Consider the following 19,973-nt stretch of genomic DNA (forward strand, 5'->3'; position numbering starts at 1 on the left):
CTCGCTCCTGAGCCCTGCTGCTGCATTCATTGACACAGTTAGCCGCACTCAGCCCGCCCCCTAGCTCTCTCATCATTGGCTTTGATTGACCGCACTGTGAGCCAATAGTGCCCCAGCAAAGCCAGTGAGGCCCAGAAGTGAGGGGAGAGAAGAGCTGCACACTTGGACAGCCCTGGATCGAATGAGGGCTCAGGTAGGTAAAAGGGGAGGGGGGGTTGAGGGGGGATACTGATGCCTAAAATTTTTTACCTTAATGCATTCCTTGCATTAAGGTAAAAAATGTTTAGGCTTTACAACCACTGTAAGCTGGCATTAATTGTTTCATTTTCAGTAAAGCCCGTCATACCTCACAAGTGCTGCATTCACCCATGAGCCAAGTACAATGTAGCTTGTGCCAGCACCATGGCAATGTGATCAAGGATGAGAAGATGCTTCATCATTTGTCAATGAAAGATCTGTGAGTTTGCAGTTACCCTTAATTAATACATAAAAAAATGACACACCAATCTAAGATTCCATGCCCAAACTTTATTATTTGCAAAAATCAGAAGAAAAGACAAACTTTATAATAGGGTACATTGAACTATTCGCTTATCAACAGATTATGCTCAAAACTGCAATCAAGGTAATCACATTCATAAATTAAATAACTGTGATTGTAAAGAAAAGGAAAAGCTTCAAATTATTTCAAATGCACTCATCCCTAGAGAAAAGAAATATTTCATTCTCATTTTCCAGTGTAAGTGCGGCCTGATCAGATATCTGAGGCTTCAAAACACACAAAATAGTAAGAATAAGCTCAAGAAAAATATAATTATGTGATAGATTGGAAGAAGTATTATCATTAAGAATTTACGGCATTCATGAACAAGCAGCATATAAAGAAACCTATAACAAGCTGGAATTACCACTGAATATTATTGTAATCATTTTTAAAAACATGATGCACCTAATACTCAGAATATATATTTTATATGTGTACAGACTCAAGTAACGTGTACACAGGAAAAGGATGTCCAGTAATGATTATCACCCAATCAGAATTCAGCTTAAAGCATTATATTGTAGCCAAATAAAAAAACGTGAGCTCTGATTGGTGTTCTACATATATTTTTATAGATGTGTGTGTGATATAATGGAATAAAATTCCACATATTTCCAACATAAATTGGCCTTTCTATCAGAGCCTGTTCTAACCCTACAGAAAAGGCTATTTTACATGTAACCAATTAGTTATTATTCATATATTAGAAGCAACAACTATCTATTGATAACCTTTCACTAATGACCATGCCATTGATTGCAATCATAGGATATGTAACCAATCAAACAGGAAACTGTCAACATGTCAACCCAGAACGCAGCATGTGTCTAAATGCTCACAATAAAGTGCTGAAGGTGGTTAATTGAGATAGTAGAAGAGTAAACGACAGCATCGTAATAACCCACTTTAATTGTACTGTCAATCCAAGAAAAGTCCTAAAGGAATATCCCATTTATGGAAAACCAAAGATCGCACCAGTCACAAGGCAGCCATGTCATACAAGAGCTGCAAAAGAAAAATAAGAAACAGTGGCGTGACCAAGGTTCCATTTCCTAATCATCAGTAAGTATTATAATGGATTCATTTACCATAAAGAAAACTGACACTTTCTTATTCACAATATAGCTGCTGCCAGTATAGGGGTGACATGTTTAGGTAACCTAATTACAATACAACTACTATTTACATAATCCCTTGCAGCATGCATTATTTATGTTAACAAGTTCAAAAATTATATATATATGAATTATGATCTCAGTTGTGCATAAATAAGTACGTCTTGAAAGTTTATTATGATTGCCACACTGGAATATTTAATTTACAAAAGCATATTTTTATAAATAGTTTTATCATTCAGTTATGGGTGACCTGCATCTCCCCAGATGTAGCTAAAGTCGATTTCCCAGAAGGCTTCGCTGCACTGGTGAAGCTAAGATTCCCCAGCACAATATAAAGTCTGGCTGTAATGGTAAACTAAATATATGATGCTCCTAATCATGAATTCCAATCATAATGTAAATGTTGTCGCTTCTTAGTCTAGTCTCTGAATAAAATGTCAGGAAGGGAAATTTTAAGAACTGTCTAGTGGATAAATTCTGTTTTTCTTCTGAAAGTAACAAGTCACTGATAAGGGGAAATGGACAGCTGCCTATTTAAAAATGTATAAGCAGTCCATTTTCTCAGCTCCTGTGTCTGCCACTTTGCAGTATTGTAAAAATCAGCTAGTCTAGGTCAATCGGCTGTGTTTAATGCATCAGGGAAGAGAAGCTAGTACAGAGACATCCGGTCATTTGGTCCTTCAGGGATTAGATGACCCTGGATTGAAGATTCTTCTATTCCTGCCACATGTCACCATTTTCTCCATTCGCGTGGAATTTGTGCAAGTGGTCGGAATACCTAGAAGTGACAGACCATACACAGAATTTTATGATGCGGTTTTAAACATGACACATTAAAATATAGGAGTCCTCCCAATGCTGATAGCTTGCCTATAGATAGATACTGTTGGGTTGAACCTCCTAAAAGGTTCCTCATAGTTTTCAGGGACTCCAGTGTTGAGATATTTCCATTGAAGCCCTATAACCTTTCTCTTTACAGCTACGGCGGCTCGTTTATCTTGCTGCAGCAAGAGGATTCTGGATTCAATTTGCTCAGAAACAAGGCCGCAAGGTGGGCACTGAATCTGGGATCCCCTCCACTGTTGTTGTAATAATGTGACCTCTTCCTGACCACTGTACTTATCTTCAATGTATCACTAGGGAGCCTGCATACCATTACTATACAACTCAATATATTTGAATATGGATCTTGTCTACAGTATGTGTACTGTACAGTGATGTGTACCTCTATATCTTTGAAGTTATCCTGCGCTCCTTTGTACCGATTATAAAATGATTTAATAAAAATAAATCTAAATAGAAAAACCTGGCGGGTGGCCATAACAGGCTCAGGGTACATCAATCTGAGTCTGATCGAATACTATGACGCTCATAAGGGATCAATGTACCTGAATCAACAAGCCACAATCTCAGATTAGGTGGCAGGTCATGCTGTGGCTGAATTTTGAGACACTGCTTTCAGGCATTGGCCTGAATTTTAGGCCTCATTCACACAGGCCCATACAACATGAATCAGCTGGTTATGTCTCAGGGACCTGTCTGTTATGGCACATCTAAATCATCTTTGTTTTCTAATTTTACCAGAAAACTCCTTTAGAACTAAAATATTTATAGCTTCCTATGATGTATCCATATAAAGAAGATGCTATGCAATTTAGGCACTAGAAGCGATCAATTTTAATGCATTGTCCGTGGAAGAGTGATGCATGATAAGTTTTATGCATATATACATTCTGAGCATTTAATGGTTAAACCCAAACAAGAACATAAAGTAAATGTTTTAATGTTGTTGTGAACCTGAAGAATAGCTAATGGTGTAATAACACATAAGGAGCTGAAACTGTCTACTAGATTATTTCTACTCCATTACTGTGTTTCTAGGCTTTCCCACAATGTATACAGTTATCAAAACACACAAAAGCCAAAAGGATAGGGGAGTTATTTACAATGCTGATGGGACTCTCTTGGGAAATACTAGTAAGTGCTGCTTCCCAGGAATTTGGATAAAATAGTTTTCTACTTCATCCATAAATACAAATACTTTTTTTTAAAAGCACAGCACATAAAATAAAGGAATTAAATAGGGTGTAAATAAGAAAATAATAAAAAATACAAAAAATAAAAGAACATAATAACTATATAATTATAATTTTCTCCAATAAAGGGAATGGAAGATATTCTACACATTTGACCCAGGTAACACCAGTGACGTATACGTACTTTTGAGCACAGTAGGTGGCGCAGTCTCTTCCCACACTCTCACTCCAGGCTGTTTTGTACAGAACCTGATAGGACAAATATATACTTATTACATAATGTTTAATTTGTAGACTTGTAAACATTTTGGTGCAAGGGAAAGTTCCAATATGTCTATCCTGACAGATATAATTGCAAAGGGCAATGTTAAAAAGTGTGTCACATTAACCAAATCAACAATCATTTGTCATCGTTCTGGCAACTTAAAATGAATGACAAGCAAAGACTGATGGTTGCTTTGCTCTTTAAATGGTATTTGTGCTACACTTTAAGTGCACTTTACACATCCTAATCCAAGACTAAGGGAATTCATATGGAGTTGCCTCCCTTCTCTGTGGCTAGAACAGCCTCCATTCCTTTGTCCTCTGGGAAGGCTTTCTACAAGGAGTGTCTGTGGGAATTTCCAATTCAGACAAAAGAGCATTTGTAAGCTCAGGTACTGATGTTGGGTGAGAAAGTGTATTAATTCCAAAGGTGTTCAATGGGCTTAAGGTCAGGGCTCTGTGCAGGCCACTCAGTTTCCTCACCTACAAACTTGTCGAGCCATGCATTTTGCACATGGACACAGTTGTGCTAGAACAATAGAATGACTTTCCCAAAAGGTTGAAAGAGCACAGTTGTCCAAAATACCATTGTCTAAACTGTACCCTTTACTGGAAAGGCTATCATTTGGAGGGGGGGGGGGGGGGGTAGTCGCATACTTTTGGTCATATAGTGGGTCAGGTGCTCAGGTGTCCACAAACTTTTGACCATATGGTTGTTTGCCACTACAGGGCACAAGCTTAACATCAGCACTGGTCTGATTTACAATGGAAAGTAAATTTGTTGCATGTAAGGCCATTCTCAGCCAAGGATGTGAAGGCTCCGATAACACACTGATTTCAGTAATGGTAAGCAGATCACTCGTTATGTACTGCCACCCACTCCAAGAGATCTGTCATATATGGACAGCCTATGATACAATAATCAAAGTGTAATATAAATGGGTATCTTGGTATAAAATGATGGATGTAGTGTCTCTGCCACTTACCAAGAAGACTAGACAATGCAGAAACAGAGTGTAGAAAAATGCAATAGTCCTAGCCATCTTATTGGAAAGAATAAGTCTCCCCTATAAAAAAATAAATAAATACAACAACATTTTAAATTACAAATATTTAAAGCAGTGGCATGGACTGCCACTATACTGCAGCTTTAAAAATAATCTACACATATATGTAGCACATCAATTACAACATGCTTAGTGCTCTGCTTACTCTGGTACTCTAAAGTAATTAGAGTGCTGTGAAAATGAATGGAGATAATAATAATAAAAAATAGCAGGAGAGCCCAGTCAAGTGACCTGCCAAAAGTCATGTAACTGGTCTCTTCTCCAATAACTCTGTGATACACTGCAGCTGGCATTTGAAAAATGTAGACACTATAATGTTTAGTGAGGAGTGAAAGGCAACAGCTCATATAATGCCAATAGATATAAAATAAACATTTGTCTTTCTAAAATAGTTTTTATGGACAGTTCTATAATGTAAAAAGGTGCATTGGTAATATTTTTCAAGGAATTTTTTTTCAAGGAATGAACCATGTTGTTAAATTGTTTGTTACCCAGACACTTCATATTCCTGATATGTGCCTGCTGTGCCATATACTTGTATGAAGAATATCCTGTTCTCTTTGTATTGCTTCCTTTGTGTGAAATCTCTGGTGATCCTGACAGTTCCTCTGCTTTCCTATTAAAAGCTGACCACACTAAGCAGGAGGGCACACCGTTGTCAGTTCTCTAGCTATGCTGGGAACTCAGCCTGCTCTCTTCCAATGATCAGACTTGTCCCGACATGCCCCCACTGCATAGCCATACACTGGGAATCTCAGTGTGCTGCAGCTTCTCCTCCCCCAGCTCTTATGCAGCTGAGAACAGAGGGAATGTGAAAACTTATAAAAAAGGGAAAAAGGTATTAATATTTTTTTTATATCTATACAAAAATGGTTTGCCTCTCATTTCTATTTTAAACTAAATGAGCTCCTGAAAATCTAATCATTGTTTGAGCTCTGTGAACTTGGCAAACTAGATGAGGTCTCTCTGTCACAGCCATACCCCCCCCCCCCCCCCCCCAGGACCTCCTTAAATAGTATTGCTGAAATCTACTACATCCGAATCCATATCCTAATGTTATGTAACTTGTCAGCTCTGCACATCTTTCTCCTGTTCAAATGTGTAGCCCTTTTGTTCTGTGACAATTCATGTAACAATATCTATGTGAACAACTGTGTATATGCATCGCTTGAACTGTAAAAATCGAATAAATATTTATTTTCTTGTGAAAAGAAAAACTGAATGAGCTGTTTTACAAGGTGATCATTTACAATCACTTTAAGTACTGTCAATGTATAACATGTTTAACTCTCACTACATTTGCAGTAATAATGTAGGATTAACAGGTGGAGTACTGAGGCACAGAACAAGTACTCTAATTATGCTGGCCAGTACATAAAGTAATACTATAACCTTTATCATAGGTGTATTTTAAATGATAGAGACAACCAAAAATCCAGAAAAAACACATAAAACAAATACTATAAATTCAATTAATTAATTATTTTATTCTCTGAACTGCAACCCAATTTATAACATTTGTATTATGTGTTTTTTCTGGAGTTTTGGTTGATATTCTGTCTCTATCATTTAAAATACGCCTATGATAAAAAATATAGACCCTTCATTTCTTTGTAAGTGGGCAAACTTACAATCTGCAGGGGATCAAATAATTATTTTCCCCACTGTATGTGAGAGGCCATATTAGACAGATATGCTGTTTTTTTTTGTCTGACACATATTAAATAATTAAATAATATTACATTACACTTGGTTTTGTGTTTTACAGATCTGTGCAAATGGATCAAAATGTTTGTACAAATGCTAGGTTCTGCAGTTTAGAATATCCAATTACTTTACAAACTTAAAAAAAGTAAAATTATTGTAAATATTGAAAAAAAGCCTATAACGTCATAGTAGCTCCCCCATCAAGACAGCACCCCTCACCTTAAAGCCATTTTTTTTAGTTTTGGATAGAGTGGAGCAGGATTAGAACCCCTTTCAGGTTTTTATTGCTGCCAGATTCAAGCACTCTGCTAGTTATGTTTTCCATCATAATCGAAAGTGAAAGTAAAAGAAAACCCCAAATTTTGGGTTGTCCCCAAAACAGTAATAGAGGGAAAATCTTCCTATGGGGACACTAGTCCTGGTGACAACAAGAAATTTCCTCAATTCAGAGGGATTTTTTCTCACTTTCTGTTTTAGCTTTGGGACAGAGAGTGAAGGCAAATCTCCCCAAGGGGATATAGATAGCAAAACTAAGAGGGGATATAACACCTCCTTACTCCATCTAAAAAAAGTTTTGCCTTTAGTTATACTTTAACAGTGGGGAAGGTGTTCTGCCCAATGGTACTTTCCTAGGTTGAGCCATCGATCCTACTGCGCTGTGGACCAACCACTGAAACAACTTATGTTATAGATGACATGGGAAGCACCCTTATTAACTGCCATTTACATACAGGCTTTCCTTTCCGTGATGGAGGCGCCTCATCAAAAGCTTGGTGATGCATTTATACCATCGAGTAATGAATGGCTTGTGTCTTCCCACAGCTCCCTGGCATAATCTGCTTTTGCCTTGCCCTGGATTTAGCACTTGATAAATCTCCATACTGAATTATATAAAGTGCATGGCTTTTAGTCACCTTTTAGCCCACACAACTGTATGCCTATTAATAACAATGAATAATTTAAAAAAGAATAGGGATCAATATGCTATAAATCCTACCACTAATTATGTTGCCAACCTAACAGTGTTAATCTTGTAAAGTCTATCCATTAAAACTTGGATACAAATTGTAACTTCTTTGCCTTTAATGAATGTCTGCAATGATGGTATGCAAAGATACATTTGGCAGTACTTTTGTACATGAGATATTTATATGCTAGGAGAAATTTTACAAAATCCGCTAAAGTTTCTTTTCTATATCAATAAAACAAGAATGGATGTTATTCCCCACCAGAATTCAGGACAATGTTCAATCAGGGGAAAAAAAACGAATGTTTTATATGATTTACGCCACCATGGCTCTAAGGCTTGTCATAGACCGTGCAGATTTCCCCCAATAACACAGACAGTGTTGACAGGGGAGTTTCTCCCGCTGAGCCATTGTGTTCTCCTGGCGGGGGAAGCTGTCCCTGCCGGGAGAACACAGTGATTATTACTAGCGAATATAACAACCGCTAGCAATAACTGCATGTAAAATCTGGCAGGGTGGTTGTACCAAGTTGATCAATGGATCAACTTGGGTACATTCAGCCTGCCCATTCGTGGTTCCAAATTTAGGCCAGTTCCTGCTGAACTGATGAAGATTCAAACCGTCTATGGCCGGCTTAAGGCTCTGTTCACACCTCAGGATTTTTGGGCGTTTTTCTGCTGTAAGCCTCAGCTCTAAAAACGCCCAACAAAAACAAATCCCATTCATTGCAATGGTTCCTGTTCACATCTGAGCGTTTTGTCATCTGAAGCAAAACGCCTGAAGCTCAAAAAGGTACAGAAGCTTCTTTTTTGGCAGACTACAGGCGTTTTCTGCTTTTTACATTGGTGACCTTTTGACCTGTACAAAATCGTGGCAAAAATTGCGGCCAAAAATCGTGCGACTTTCTGCCTGAAAACAAAACGCCTAGGTGTGAACAGAGCCTTACTCTATTATAACTATCTTACAAATCTAGAGTATCTGTGACCAGGAACCATGCTTATTACTCCTTTCACAAGAACATAAGTGTCCTTAGAATGTCTAATACTTTCAATTTGATGAATATTTTTTGTGACAGGTTACCTCAAAGCAATTTTACTAAAATAAAATATCTGCAGTATTTCACCAAAGTTTAGGTCCTGTTAAAGTATCTGTTTTAAAAGAAAATACATAGCAAAATGACAATAATGTGGTAGCAATCATTTTGTGACAATAATTTGGTTATATTGTCTTGCAAAAATGATTTTATCTTTTATGAAATTCATGAACAAAAAGAAAAGAAAAAGAAAAAAAATGCAACATTTAATTGATTAGTGCTGGTTTAAAAAATATATTTATATATTAACCCCTTGGCGCCAGGCCTCTCGATGCCTGGTCCTTAGCGCCGAGGGGCCGCATATTTGTGTGAATTGCTGCCTATACACCTGTGCTCAGAGCGCGGGCTGCACGTTCCCAGCACAGTTACCATTGCCTAACCAAAAGCTCCCAATCACTCGTTGCGATTGGGAGTTTTCCTACCATGTGACCGCCAATCACAGCGGTCACGTGATCTTAAGCTGCGCCCTGCCTCTCAGCATCATAAACCTCTTAAAGGCCTGGGAGTTGCTAAGAGGTTAATAAACATTGTGGTAGAGGAGTGAAGGGGAGTAGGCAAATGAGCTGAACTTTCCCTTTTGGGTGAAGTTCCGCTTTAGGTCTTACCTCTTAATTTCTTTTTCTGATCCCTTCTTTACCTCTCTTCTTTTCAGGCTTTGATGATTCTTTCCTTTCTGTTTGTTTAGTTTTTATATCCACTCTCTCCTTTACTTTCTCATTCACAGTTTTCAGAGAATACACCTAATACAGAAATCGCCTTGTGCGATATTCTTTTTCATCTACTGTATTCGCTTTATTCTATTATATACTCTCCTGTAAGGAGCCAGTTTCATGTGTCACTTCTCTTTTGTTTCCTATAATGGATATCTCCTACAGGCTATATATTATTCCTCGTTGTATTGTAAAACTTCTTCAAACGTGTACTCTCATTTACTTGATAAAATAATATTTGAAAAAAAGTCCAAGTACTTACCATACTAAGTGTCGCTTTATCCCAAGGACTTAGACTGAGATATTTCCGTTGTCGTTCCTTTGAAATAAAACACAGGTTGAGAAATGCATCCTTGTAGCTAGGAAAATATGTGCCATTATCAAGAATATTTTTTCACTAATAGCACAAATGCATTATCAGAGTATCACTTACTGTATATAGAAATGAAACTGATCGGGTCAAGACTGCAGAGCTTTGTATATACACGGGATTTCCAAAGACATAGCTAAACCTCTCTGGGCCTTTTCACTGCATCCTGGAGGAACGTTTGCAAAAGCCCCCCAATTGTACCCTTTTCCCTGATCTATTTACTCTGCACTAACTAGTGCAACATGTGAAAGCGGAACTGTAAAGCAGGAAGCAGCAAATCATTTTGCCGTAATGTGAAAGCCCTGTATCTATCAATGATAACTACAGGTGTTGCAGTGGCTTTATAAACAGACTAGGACCTTGGATGACAACAATTTAGATGCTCTGATCATTTTTAGCACTGAAAATAAATAGCTTACCTAGACCTATAGGGGACCTGAACTCAAAAAGTGAACATTTGCCATGTTATATTGAATATGTTATTTGTGTCTAAGCACAACCCTGAAAAAACAACCTTTTGTTTTGAATTCCTCCTGAAAAATAGCAGTGAAATTCCTGACATGTGATTTGTGTCTAGGTACTCCTGTTTTGTAGCCTAAATGCTAAAGATCTGCAGTGTAAGATCATCGAGGGCACTGCATGCCTCTGACTAATAGTCTCATGAAATTTGAAATGAGATTTGGTGATGTCACTACTGTGCTGCTCACTGTAACCTCTGGTAAGGCTCCCCCTCTTTCTGCCTACTCTGCTACCAAGATGACCACCTCTACACAGAGACAAAAGGTTTGATTTACTAAAGGCAAATAAGCCATTCAAGTTGCAAGGAAAACTGCAATTTTTAGAATTATCCCCAGAGCTTAGAGAATGTGGTAACATTTGATTTTGCAAAGAATAAAAAAAATAAAGTGGTTGTACACCCTGTACAACCACTTTTACCTACAGATAAGCCTATATTAAGGCTTACCTGTAGGTGCTTGAAATATCTCCTAAACCTCCACGGTTTACGAGATATTTACTAAAAAGATGAGCGCCAATGACTACGGCCCATGCCCGACACGACACGATACACGACATAGTGCCCTTTCTAATAGGGGTCATGCCGTGACTGGCAGCTCCCACTCGCATGCGCGGAAATGATGTCACGCGACTCCGGCCAGTCACAGACTGAGTTGGCGGCTGCGGAAGGAAGAGGGGCGAAGATGGACGCTCCCTGCTAGTGGGGACAAGGGAGACATCACGGGCTTCAGTGTCAGGTAAGTAACACATAATGGGCTACTATGCGATACATAGTAGCCCATTATGCTTTACCTTTGCAGGGAAATAAAGAGGAAGTAAAACCCACCAGAGTTTACTTCCTCTTTAACACTGGCAAGGAAAACAACAAAAACTGCATTTTTGTTTGCATATGATTAAATAAAGGAAGTCAGCAGATCATCACTACATTCACTAAGCTCTCAAAAAAATCCCATTGCAAAGTGCACATCCTATTTGCTTTTAGTAAATCAACCGCAGTGTGGAACAAAGCATAGTAAGTCAGTTATGGGGAAAAACTGCTGCTGGGTGATATTGGTAGCTAGTCCTTTGTCCTCTGCTTGCCTTTTTTTTTCAGCACAGCTTCCATAATTTAGCTCAGGTTCACACTGAGCTGCAGGAATGAAGCCGTGCAAGTTCGGCTGAACTCGCACGATTTTACTCCCGCATGTCAGTCCTGATTTCGGCCACAATTTCAGAGACATCTATGCAGGTTTCTGCACAGATGTCAATGTAAATTGCAGCCCGAAATCACAAACAGTAGTACAGAAATGACTTTTTGAAATCGGTGGGGCGCCGCAAATGCAGCGTCGCACCGATTAGGAAGGTGCCATTGCCGGCAACTGCCTCCAATTTGACATGTGATTTGACATGTCAAATTGTACCAATGGGAACCAGTGCTTAGGTCCTCTTTAAAACATTTGAAAAGTCCTTTATTAAGCCACATATTTATTAATTAAACTATGTTGTCTCTAGAAACAGCTGCTCATACTTGCCTAAAGCTTTTCCAGGGTCTATTTGTCACAAAAACCTTGCTGTAATATTGATTTGTTTTTCAGCAATTGCAAACATTTAGCTGCCCCATGAAGGTGCTCAGCAAATGATAAAACCACGTTTTTCTGGAGACAACTGCTTGAAAGAAATCTTGGACTAGAGAGAAAGTTTTGTACTGACCTGTGGAGCTTCTAATCAGAAAATGTAACTGGGACTTTCTTAGATTTTTCAGCTGTATATGCCAGCAGACCAATCCTGCAGTTTTAATTCCTGGTTTTATGACCATGAAAGCTATTTTTTAATTTATAAACCAGACCAATAAAAAAAAAAAAAAAAAAAAAAAAACTTTCTTTGACCAGGGGACCATGTAAAAATTCACTTAGAGGTCTCCACTATTCTGTGTGGCAAACCACAAGCTGATCTTCCCCTGCATAGCGATGTTACCATCAGAGGCTGCTGTGTGTGCCAAATGGTGCTTACAAAATTCATTGTAGAAAACTAGTAAATAACAATTTAAGTGCAACAATCAATAAAAGGGAATGGAAAAGCTTTTATAGTGGATATGCAGAGACAAATGCATTCTTTCCGCAAATCTCTGAAAACGCATTCCATCAAAAGTTGTTTTGGAAGCATTCTGTGGTTTTATATTAGAAACACGGAGACCGCTGAGTAAATCTGCACATTCATTTCCATGGAAAAGATCTATAAACCTTTGCTTGCATTTTATGATTTGGCCTGTGCAAGCAAACACTGAATTTCACCTTTTAGCAGTCAATTTCATTATCTCTAAGCCAAACCCTACCACAGGTGAAAGACAACGGTAGCCCTATCCTCAAGTAACCTATTCCACATCGAACGCTGGGGAAAGAAAATATAAATTACCACTCACCGGACACACATTTACACCTCACCTGTATGTGTGTGCAAGGAGGTACTTATGATGGGTTCTGGAAGTAACTCTGATGGCATCAAGGGGTATTTGTGTTTTCCAAAATATTTATCATTACAAATTTTGCATAACAATATATCATGTCTAAGGCCCCTTTCACACTGACTGATCGAGTTTGCATGTCAGTTTTTCAGGCGGACTCGATCGGACCATCCATTGCTTATTATGGAGCAGTGGAGGTCAATGGACATGTGTCTGTTGACACCTGCCGACATCTGATCCTGTCTGGTCCCCATTCGTCTGGTGGTTTGGATTGGATATCTGCCCGGTGGAAACGGACGGGTGGACCATTACGATCTGACAGCCCATAGAGGACAGCGGGCTATGTCTGCCTGCTCAGCGGAGAGATCCTCTGCCAGACTTCGCCAGTGTGACAGGGGTCTAAAACAGACCTAGGTAAGTAGTTGTCTACCATGCAGCCTGATGGGGTGACTCCCTGGATCGTGAATCCCTGAAAGTAAATCTGAATGTCTTCTGGACTATAGACAAAGGCATTTCCTCTCATAATATCAGACTGAAAGCAGTTTTAAACCCAAAAGCAAATATTTATTATATTGCAGCTTAACAACTCTTATGCCCTGTACACACGATCGGACATTGATCGGACATTCCGACAACAAAATCCATGGATTTATTTCAGACGGATGTTGGCTCAAACTTGTCTTGCATACACACGGTCGCACAAAGTTGTCGGAAAATCCGATTGTTCTGAGCGCGGTGACGTAAAACGTGTACGACGGGACTATAAACGGGGCAGTAGCCAATAGCTTTCATCTCTTAATTTATTCTGAGCATGCGTGGCACTTTGTGCCTCGGATTTGTGTACATACGATCGAAATTTAAACGATCAGATTTTGTTGTCGGAAAATTTTATATCCTGCTCTCAAACTTTGTGTGTCGGAAATTCTGACGGAAAAAGTCCGATGGAGCCCACACACGATCGGAATTTCCGACAACACAATCTGATCGCACTTTTTTCGTCTGAAAATCCGACAGTGTGTACAAGGCATTAGATGTGATGGATGCATTTGTTTTCTTTTTTGAGGCTTTCCTTTTTTTTTTCACCCGGTGATCCAGCCAGTAAGTCTGCAATTTTTCAACAGAACAAGCTGTCCTGCAGCTGTAGCAGTTAGAGGGTTGAGACAAACCATTTACCACTGACAATGGTGCTTACAATCGTTAACTGCGTATAAAGTGTTTGGCTTTATTTTGTTAGTGCTTCTAAATCTGCTAGTCAATCTAACATTCCCCTCCTCCTCCAACTGACAATGCTGCTGTCCAAAGGTGTCTCTGTTGATCCTTCATCCGGAGTGGAGGCACTATAATACGGGAAGTTTGTTAAGCAAGCCACAGATGATGCAATTTTCAGTTTGCAGGAAAGAAAATCGCTAGATACTGACTATATGGGGGAAGCCCTCCCGCAGCGCTATTGTGTTCTCCTGGTGGGGAGCCATCACTGCTGGTGGCTATAGCTGTATAGCTATAACCCCATGCAAAAAAACCAACAGGTTGGTTGCACTGAAGTCGATTGATGGATCAACCTACCCATAGATGGACCGAATCTCAGCCGATCCCACTGGAACCAGCTGAGATGCAATCTATCTATGGCTGGCTTTACTGGCCAGATCACCAGGTGAAAACAGTCGGGAAAAAAAAACTAAAAAAGGGGTAAAAAAGGAAAACTAACACAGCCTCTGCAGCCTAATAATTGGTAAGCTGCAATATATTACATATTTGGTTTAGGGTTGAATAAAGTCTATGATGATTTGGGATACAAAAGGATCAGTCAATGTGACTGTTTACTATTTAGATACCTGTGACTTACCTTTTTGCCAAACGAGGAGAATGGGTCCAGTCTCTCCTCATACTGGGAAGAGTATCGCATCTCTGTGTCGTCAGTCTTAGCACCCTGTTGGAGAGAAACAAATGAAAAAACAAGGCTTCACACACTTCAAGACGTCCCTGTCCTGTGAGGCCTGCTATTCACACCAGTCAGGAATGACAGGCCTGTGATAGCAGCGTGGTTCTAAATTTTTATGTCCTCTTTTATTAAAATAGTCAGTCTGCGGTTTGCTTGGGAAAAAATACACTACAAAATATCAGTAAATTACAAATAGAGGCACCTCTCATGAGCATTAGGCCTGAGTATAGTCTGTGACAAGCATGTAAAGCCTTGAGAATTCCAGGTGTAAACAGCCACTATAATACAGAGAATATATAATAATAGAATGTATAAAACAGATATAGCACAGTTTCCAACCAGGTAAAAAAATACGTAAAGCAATTAGCCATATAGTGTTTGTATTTTCTGTTTTTATCACCCTGTTTTGGTGTGAATTACTCAAATACAAAGGAGAAGGGCACACCCTAGTGCCAGGAAGTGTTATATCATTTTGAGCATCAGTATGAAGAGATTATGACACGTTCAATTTTTTTGCATAAAAATAGCTTAATTCTGAAAAAAAAAAAAAAAAAAAAAAAAAAAGCACGGCATGCTTCCCTGGATACATTGGCAGCACAGTACAAAACAGACCATCGTGGCCACCCATCATACATTTCTGTGGGGTCTACCCAGCAGTGATAGAGCGGAACCTGGAACTGGAATCTAGCTCAGACTAATATCCAAACCCTTTAGACCCCTTTCACACTGAGACATTTTTCAGGAGCTAAAGGGCTAAAAATAGCACCTGTAAAGTACCTGAAAAACGCCTCCCCTGCCACCCCAATGCGAAAGTCCGAGTGCTTTCAGACTAGGGCACTGCGCTGGCAGAACGTTAAAAAAAGTCCTGCAAGCAGCATCTTTGGGGCAATGGAGGAGCAGTGTATACACCGCTCCTCCACCGCCCCTGCCCATTAAAATGAATGGGCAGCGCTGCCAAAGCGCCTGCAAAGCGATTCAGCAGCGGTGCTATACAGGTGCATTTAACCCTTTCTTCAGCCGCTAGCGCGGGTTAAATTCCCCGCTAGCGGCCAAATAGTGCCGCTAAAAAGTGATGAATGTAGACTCTGCATAGTACATTTCAAAGACTGGGGTGTATGGCGTCATGTCAGCCAGAGGTAATACAGATGGAAAAAGGTCAGCAGAGGACAAGATATGGCAGTCAACAGGATCATGATAGGGGGCTGTCCCTAGATTCACCCATACATTGTCAGAATATATGTCAACCAAATGAAACCCTAAATCCCCGTACACACGATCCGAAAATCAGACAACAGATGGTCCATTTATTTTTGTATGCTAGTCGCATATCGAAAATGGAGAGGTAAGAAAATTCTCGTACCACAGAATAAAAAATCGATAGTGATGTCATGTGTTGTAGTGTATTTCTATTGTATTTTCGGATGACAACTGTACTGATTAAATGAAAATCGTATGATCTGGTATCATAGAAGAAATTTTTTTTGCGCTTGTCCAATCGGATAATATCGGATGAACTGTTGTGATCGGCTCTCAAAAGCTCTGTACTAACGATCCGATTATCGCACAATCGCTTTGAAAGCGGTATTTTTTGTCCGATTTTCGGATTGTGAGTATGGGCCTTAACATAACATATCACCTGGAGGATGATGAGCAAAAGCCTTTTCTGTTAAGGCTAATTTCACACTGGGGCGGTGAGAGCATCGTCGGTAAAGCGCCGCTAGTTTTACTGATGCTTTACCGTCGTTTTAGCTGCGCTTTTTGCCTGCTATCGGGGCTCTTTTAACTGAAGGGTTTAGCTGAAGAGGCGCTTTGCAGGCGCTATTTTTAGCGAAAAAACACCTGTAAAGCATCTCAATGTGTAAGTAGCCTTAGCGTGTGCTTGGTACTAAACAGTAAACCATATTTTATTTGTTAACCTCTTACCCACTGGGCACTTAAACCCCCTTCCTAACCAGACCAATTTACAGCTTTTGGTGCTCTCACGTTTTGAATGACAATTACTCAGTCATGCAACACTGTACCTATATGAAATTTTTGTCCTTTTTTTCACACGAATAAAGCTTTCTTTTGGTGGTATGTAATCACTGCTGTGTTTTTTTTTGCGCTATTAAAGAAAAAAGACCAACAATTCTGTAAAAAAATACATTTTTACTTGGTTTCTGTTATAAAATTTTGAAAATTAGTAATTTTTCTTCATAAATTTTGGCCAAAGTTTATACCCCTACATATACATAAAAATAACCCAAATTACTGTATATTATTTGGTCTTTGTGAAAGTTATAGAGTCCACAATCTATGGTGCCAATCTCTGAAAATTGACCCTAACAAGCCAGGAAAGTACAAATACCCCCAAATGACCCCTTTTTGGAAAGTAGACATTCCAAGGTATTTAGTAAGAGGCATGGTGAGTTTTTTGAAGTTATAATTTTTACCCACAATTCTTTGCAAAATCAATTTCCTTTTCTTTTTTTTTTTTCACAAAATTGTTATATTAGCAGGCTATTTTTCACACACAGCATATGCATAGAACAAATTACACCCCAAAACACATTCTACTACTCCTCCTGAGTACGGCGATACCACATGTGTGAGACTTGTACACAGCGTGGCTTCATACAGAGGCCCAACATGCAGGGAGCACGATCAGCAGCATAAATTATACATATCATTTCTTGACTACCTCTTACACTTTTGAAGGCCATGGAGCACCAGGACAATGGAAACACCCCAAAAATGACCCCATTTTAGAAAGAAAACAACCCAACGTATAATCTATGAGGCATGATGAGTCTTTTGAACATGTCATTTTTTTCTACAAGTTTTTGGAAAATGTGTAAAGAAAATGAAAATGCATTTTTTTACGGCTGAGTACGGCTGGGTACAACTGAGTACAGCTGAGTGCGGCTGATTATGGCTGGATGCGGCTGGGTACGGCTGAGTATGGCTGGGTGCGGCTGAGTAGGACTGGGTACGGCTGAGTACGACTGGGTACGGCTGAGTACAGCTGAGTGCGGCTGAGTGCGGCTGAGTACGGCTGAGTGCGGCTGAGTATGGATGGGATCGGTTTGTTTACAAGTGATTGCTCCGTCATTTGATGGAGCGATCATGTGGTAAACGGCCGCTATCAGCGGCCATTTACTGTGATCCATGATGCGGATTCGGCGGTCACAGATATTCCCGGGTGCGCGCCTCAGGGGGCGCGCGGGAGCGCAATTCTGGGAGGACGTCATAGTACGCCCTCCCAGAGTTATCCGACCTCGCTGCAGCCGTCATTCGGCTATAGCGCGGTCGGCAAGCGGTTAATAACATTTAGTGCAATGTGATTTATACTTCTTTAAAATGTATGTAAACACAAGCAGTAAAAATGATTTGCAATGAATCATCTCTTACTTCTATTCATTTTTTATCTTTAGACTTGATTTCTAAAAGGATAAATTCACCTTTAAAAAAAAAAAAAATAATAATAATAATAATAAATACACATCTTTTTGCAGGTAAAAAAAATTTGCATTAATTATTATTTATTATTTTATTAGGAGCCAGTGTTAATGTTGGCAGCAAATTTCGATTTAGTTTTAGTCTTAAGCTAACAGAGCGCAATGCCGCGTACACACGACCGGACTTTTCGACCAGACTGGCCGACGGTCTATCCGACGGACTTTCGGTGGACTTCCAATGGACTTTCCGAACAAATGGACTTGCCTACACACGATCACACCAAAGTCCGACGGATTCGAACATGATGACGTATGACCGGACTAAGGAAGTTGATAGCCAGTAGCCAATAGCTGCCCTAGCGTCGGTTTTTGTCCGTCGGACTAGCATACACACGAGCGGACTTTTCGACCGGACTCAAGTCCGTCGGAAAGATTTGAAACATGTTCCAAATCTAAAGTCCGTCAGATTTTCGACTGAAAAAGTCCGCTGCAGGTCCGATGAAGCCCACACACGGTCGAATCGTCTGCTGGAATCGGTCCGTCGGACCAGTCCGGTTGAAAAGTCCGCTCATGTGTACGCGGCATAAGACTTTTTTCAAAAGGGCGTGTGCCTGGATCTTTTCTTGCATACTAATGGCACACAATTGTCGGCCAACAAACACGAACGTAGTGACGTACTACATGGAATTTCAGCTCTTAAGCACCACTCTTTGGGCACCTTTCATTAATGTCGTGTTTTATGAGCATTGATTCCGAGCATGCGTGTTTGTACTTTGGACTTTTGTTTGATGGACTTGTGTACAGACGATACAAAAATCTGACAACAGACCGTTGTCAGCCGAAAATTTACTAGCCTGCCATCCAACATTTGTTGGACAACAATTGGATTTTAGGCCAAAAGTCTGTCATCACACAATCCCCTGCCAACAATTGGATCGCGTGTACGAGGCTTTAGTCTTTTGACTAAAATGCCATTTTAGTTTTTGTTGGAAGGCAACATGGTCTAATGTTATATTTCTGGAGTTTCTCTGTCAATGTTACTGAGTTTATTGGTAACAGTGTTTTGGTATTATCCAGAGTTTCAATTGGATCTCTCATAGATCCATTACATATCTGTTTCTTATTTATTGTACCAATTACTTCAGTTTTAGTCCCATTTTAGTCATCTGCAATTGTTTTAGTTTTAGGGGGCGTGGTCACTGGGTGATGTTGACCACGCCCCCTAAAACGTCACAGTCCCAGCATGCCCAGGGACTGTGACATCAAAAGGGGGCGGGGTCTCCGCCTATATAAGTCACAACGCAGCCCTCGGAGAGCAGTCCAGCCGGAGAGAGCGTCGTGTCAACATCTGGGGAAGAGAAGCCCAGAAGCCCAGAAGCCCAGAAGTCCGGACCTCTGCTGGCAAGAGAGCTACCTGAAGACAGCAGAGGAGCCGGCCGAAGAACAGGAACACCGGGAGAAGAGAGCGGAGAAGAACCAACCGGACGCCGGGAGAAGATGAAGCGGAGGGACCCCCGAAGCCGGAAGAAGACCCCCGAAGCCGGAGGAAGATCCCCCCCCCCGGAGCTGTTTAATAAAATATTTTAAAAACCTGTGTAGTGTGTTTTATTACTTACACTTTTTCCCTAGGTGAATGGGTAGGGGTACCATGTACCCCATACTCATTCACATAGGGTGGGGGGCCGGGATCTGGGGGCCCCCTTATTAAAAGGGGCTCCCGGATTCCGATAAGCCCCCCGCCCGCAGACCCCGACAACCAACGGC

At 40.1% G+C, this 19,973-nt stretch overlaps 1 protein-coding gene across 1 annotated transcript in view; it reads right to left on the reverse strand.

Moving 5' to 3' along the window:
- Positions 1–508: 508 nt before the first annotated feature.
- Positions 509–19,973, reverse strand: part of CUX1 (cut like homeobox 1) — a 536,633-nt gene continuing 517,168 nt past the window's right edge. Inside the window, exons 19-23 of the mRNA XM_073616665.1 lie at positions 14,677–14,760; positions 9,770–9,826; positions 4,949–5,029; positions 3,883–3,947; positions 509–2,440 (exon numbers count right to left, since the gene is read on the reverse strand). Of these exons, the coding sequence (XP_073472766.1) occupies positions 2,377–2,440; positions 3,883–3,947; positions 4,949–5,029; positions 9,770–9,826; positions 14,677–14,760 (351 nt within the window). The 3' untranslated portion in view covers positions 509–2,376. The remainder of the gene's footprint in view (positions 2,441–3,882; positions 3,948–4,948; positions 5,030–9,769; positions 9,827–14,676; positions 14,761–19,973) is intronic.

This window comes from Aquarana catesbeiana, linkage group LG02, assembly GCF_042186555.1.
Source record: "Aquarana catesbeiana isolate 2022-GZ linkage group LG02, ASM4218655v1, whole genome shotgun sequence".
Lineage (NCBI taxonomy): Eukaryota > Metazoa > Chordata > Amphibia > Anura > Ranidae > Aquarana > Aquarana catesbeiana.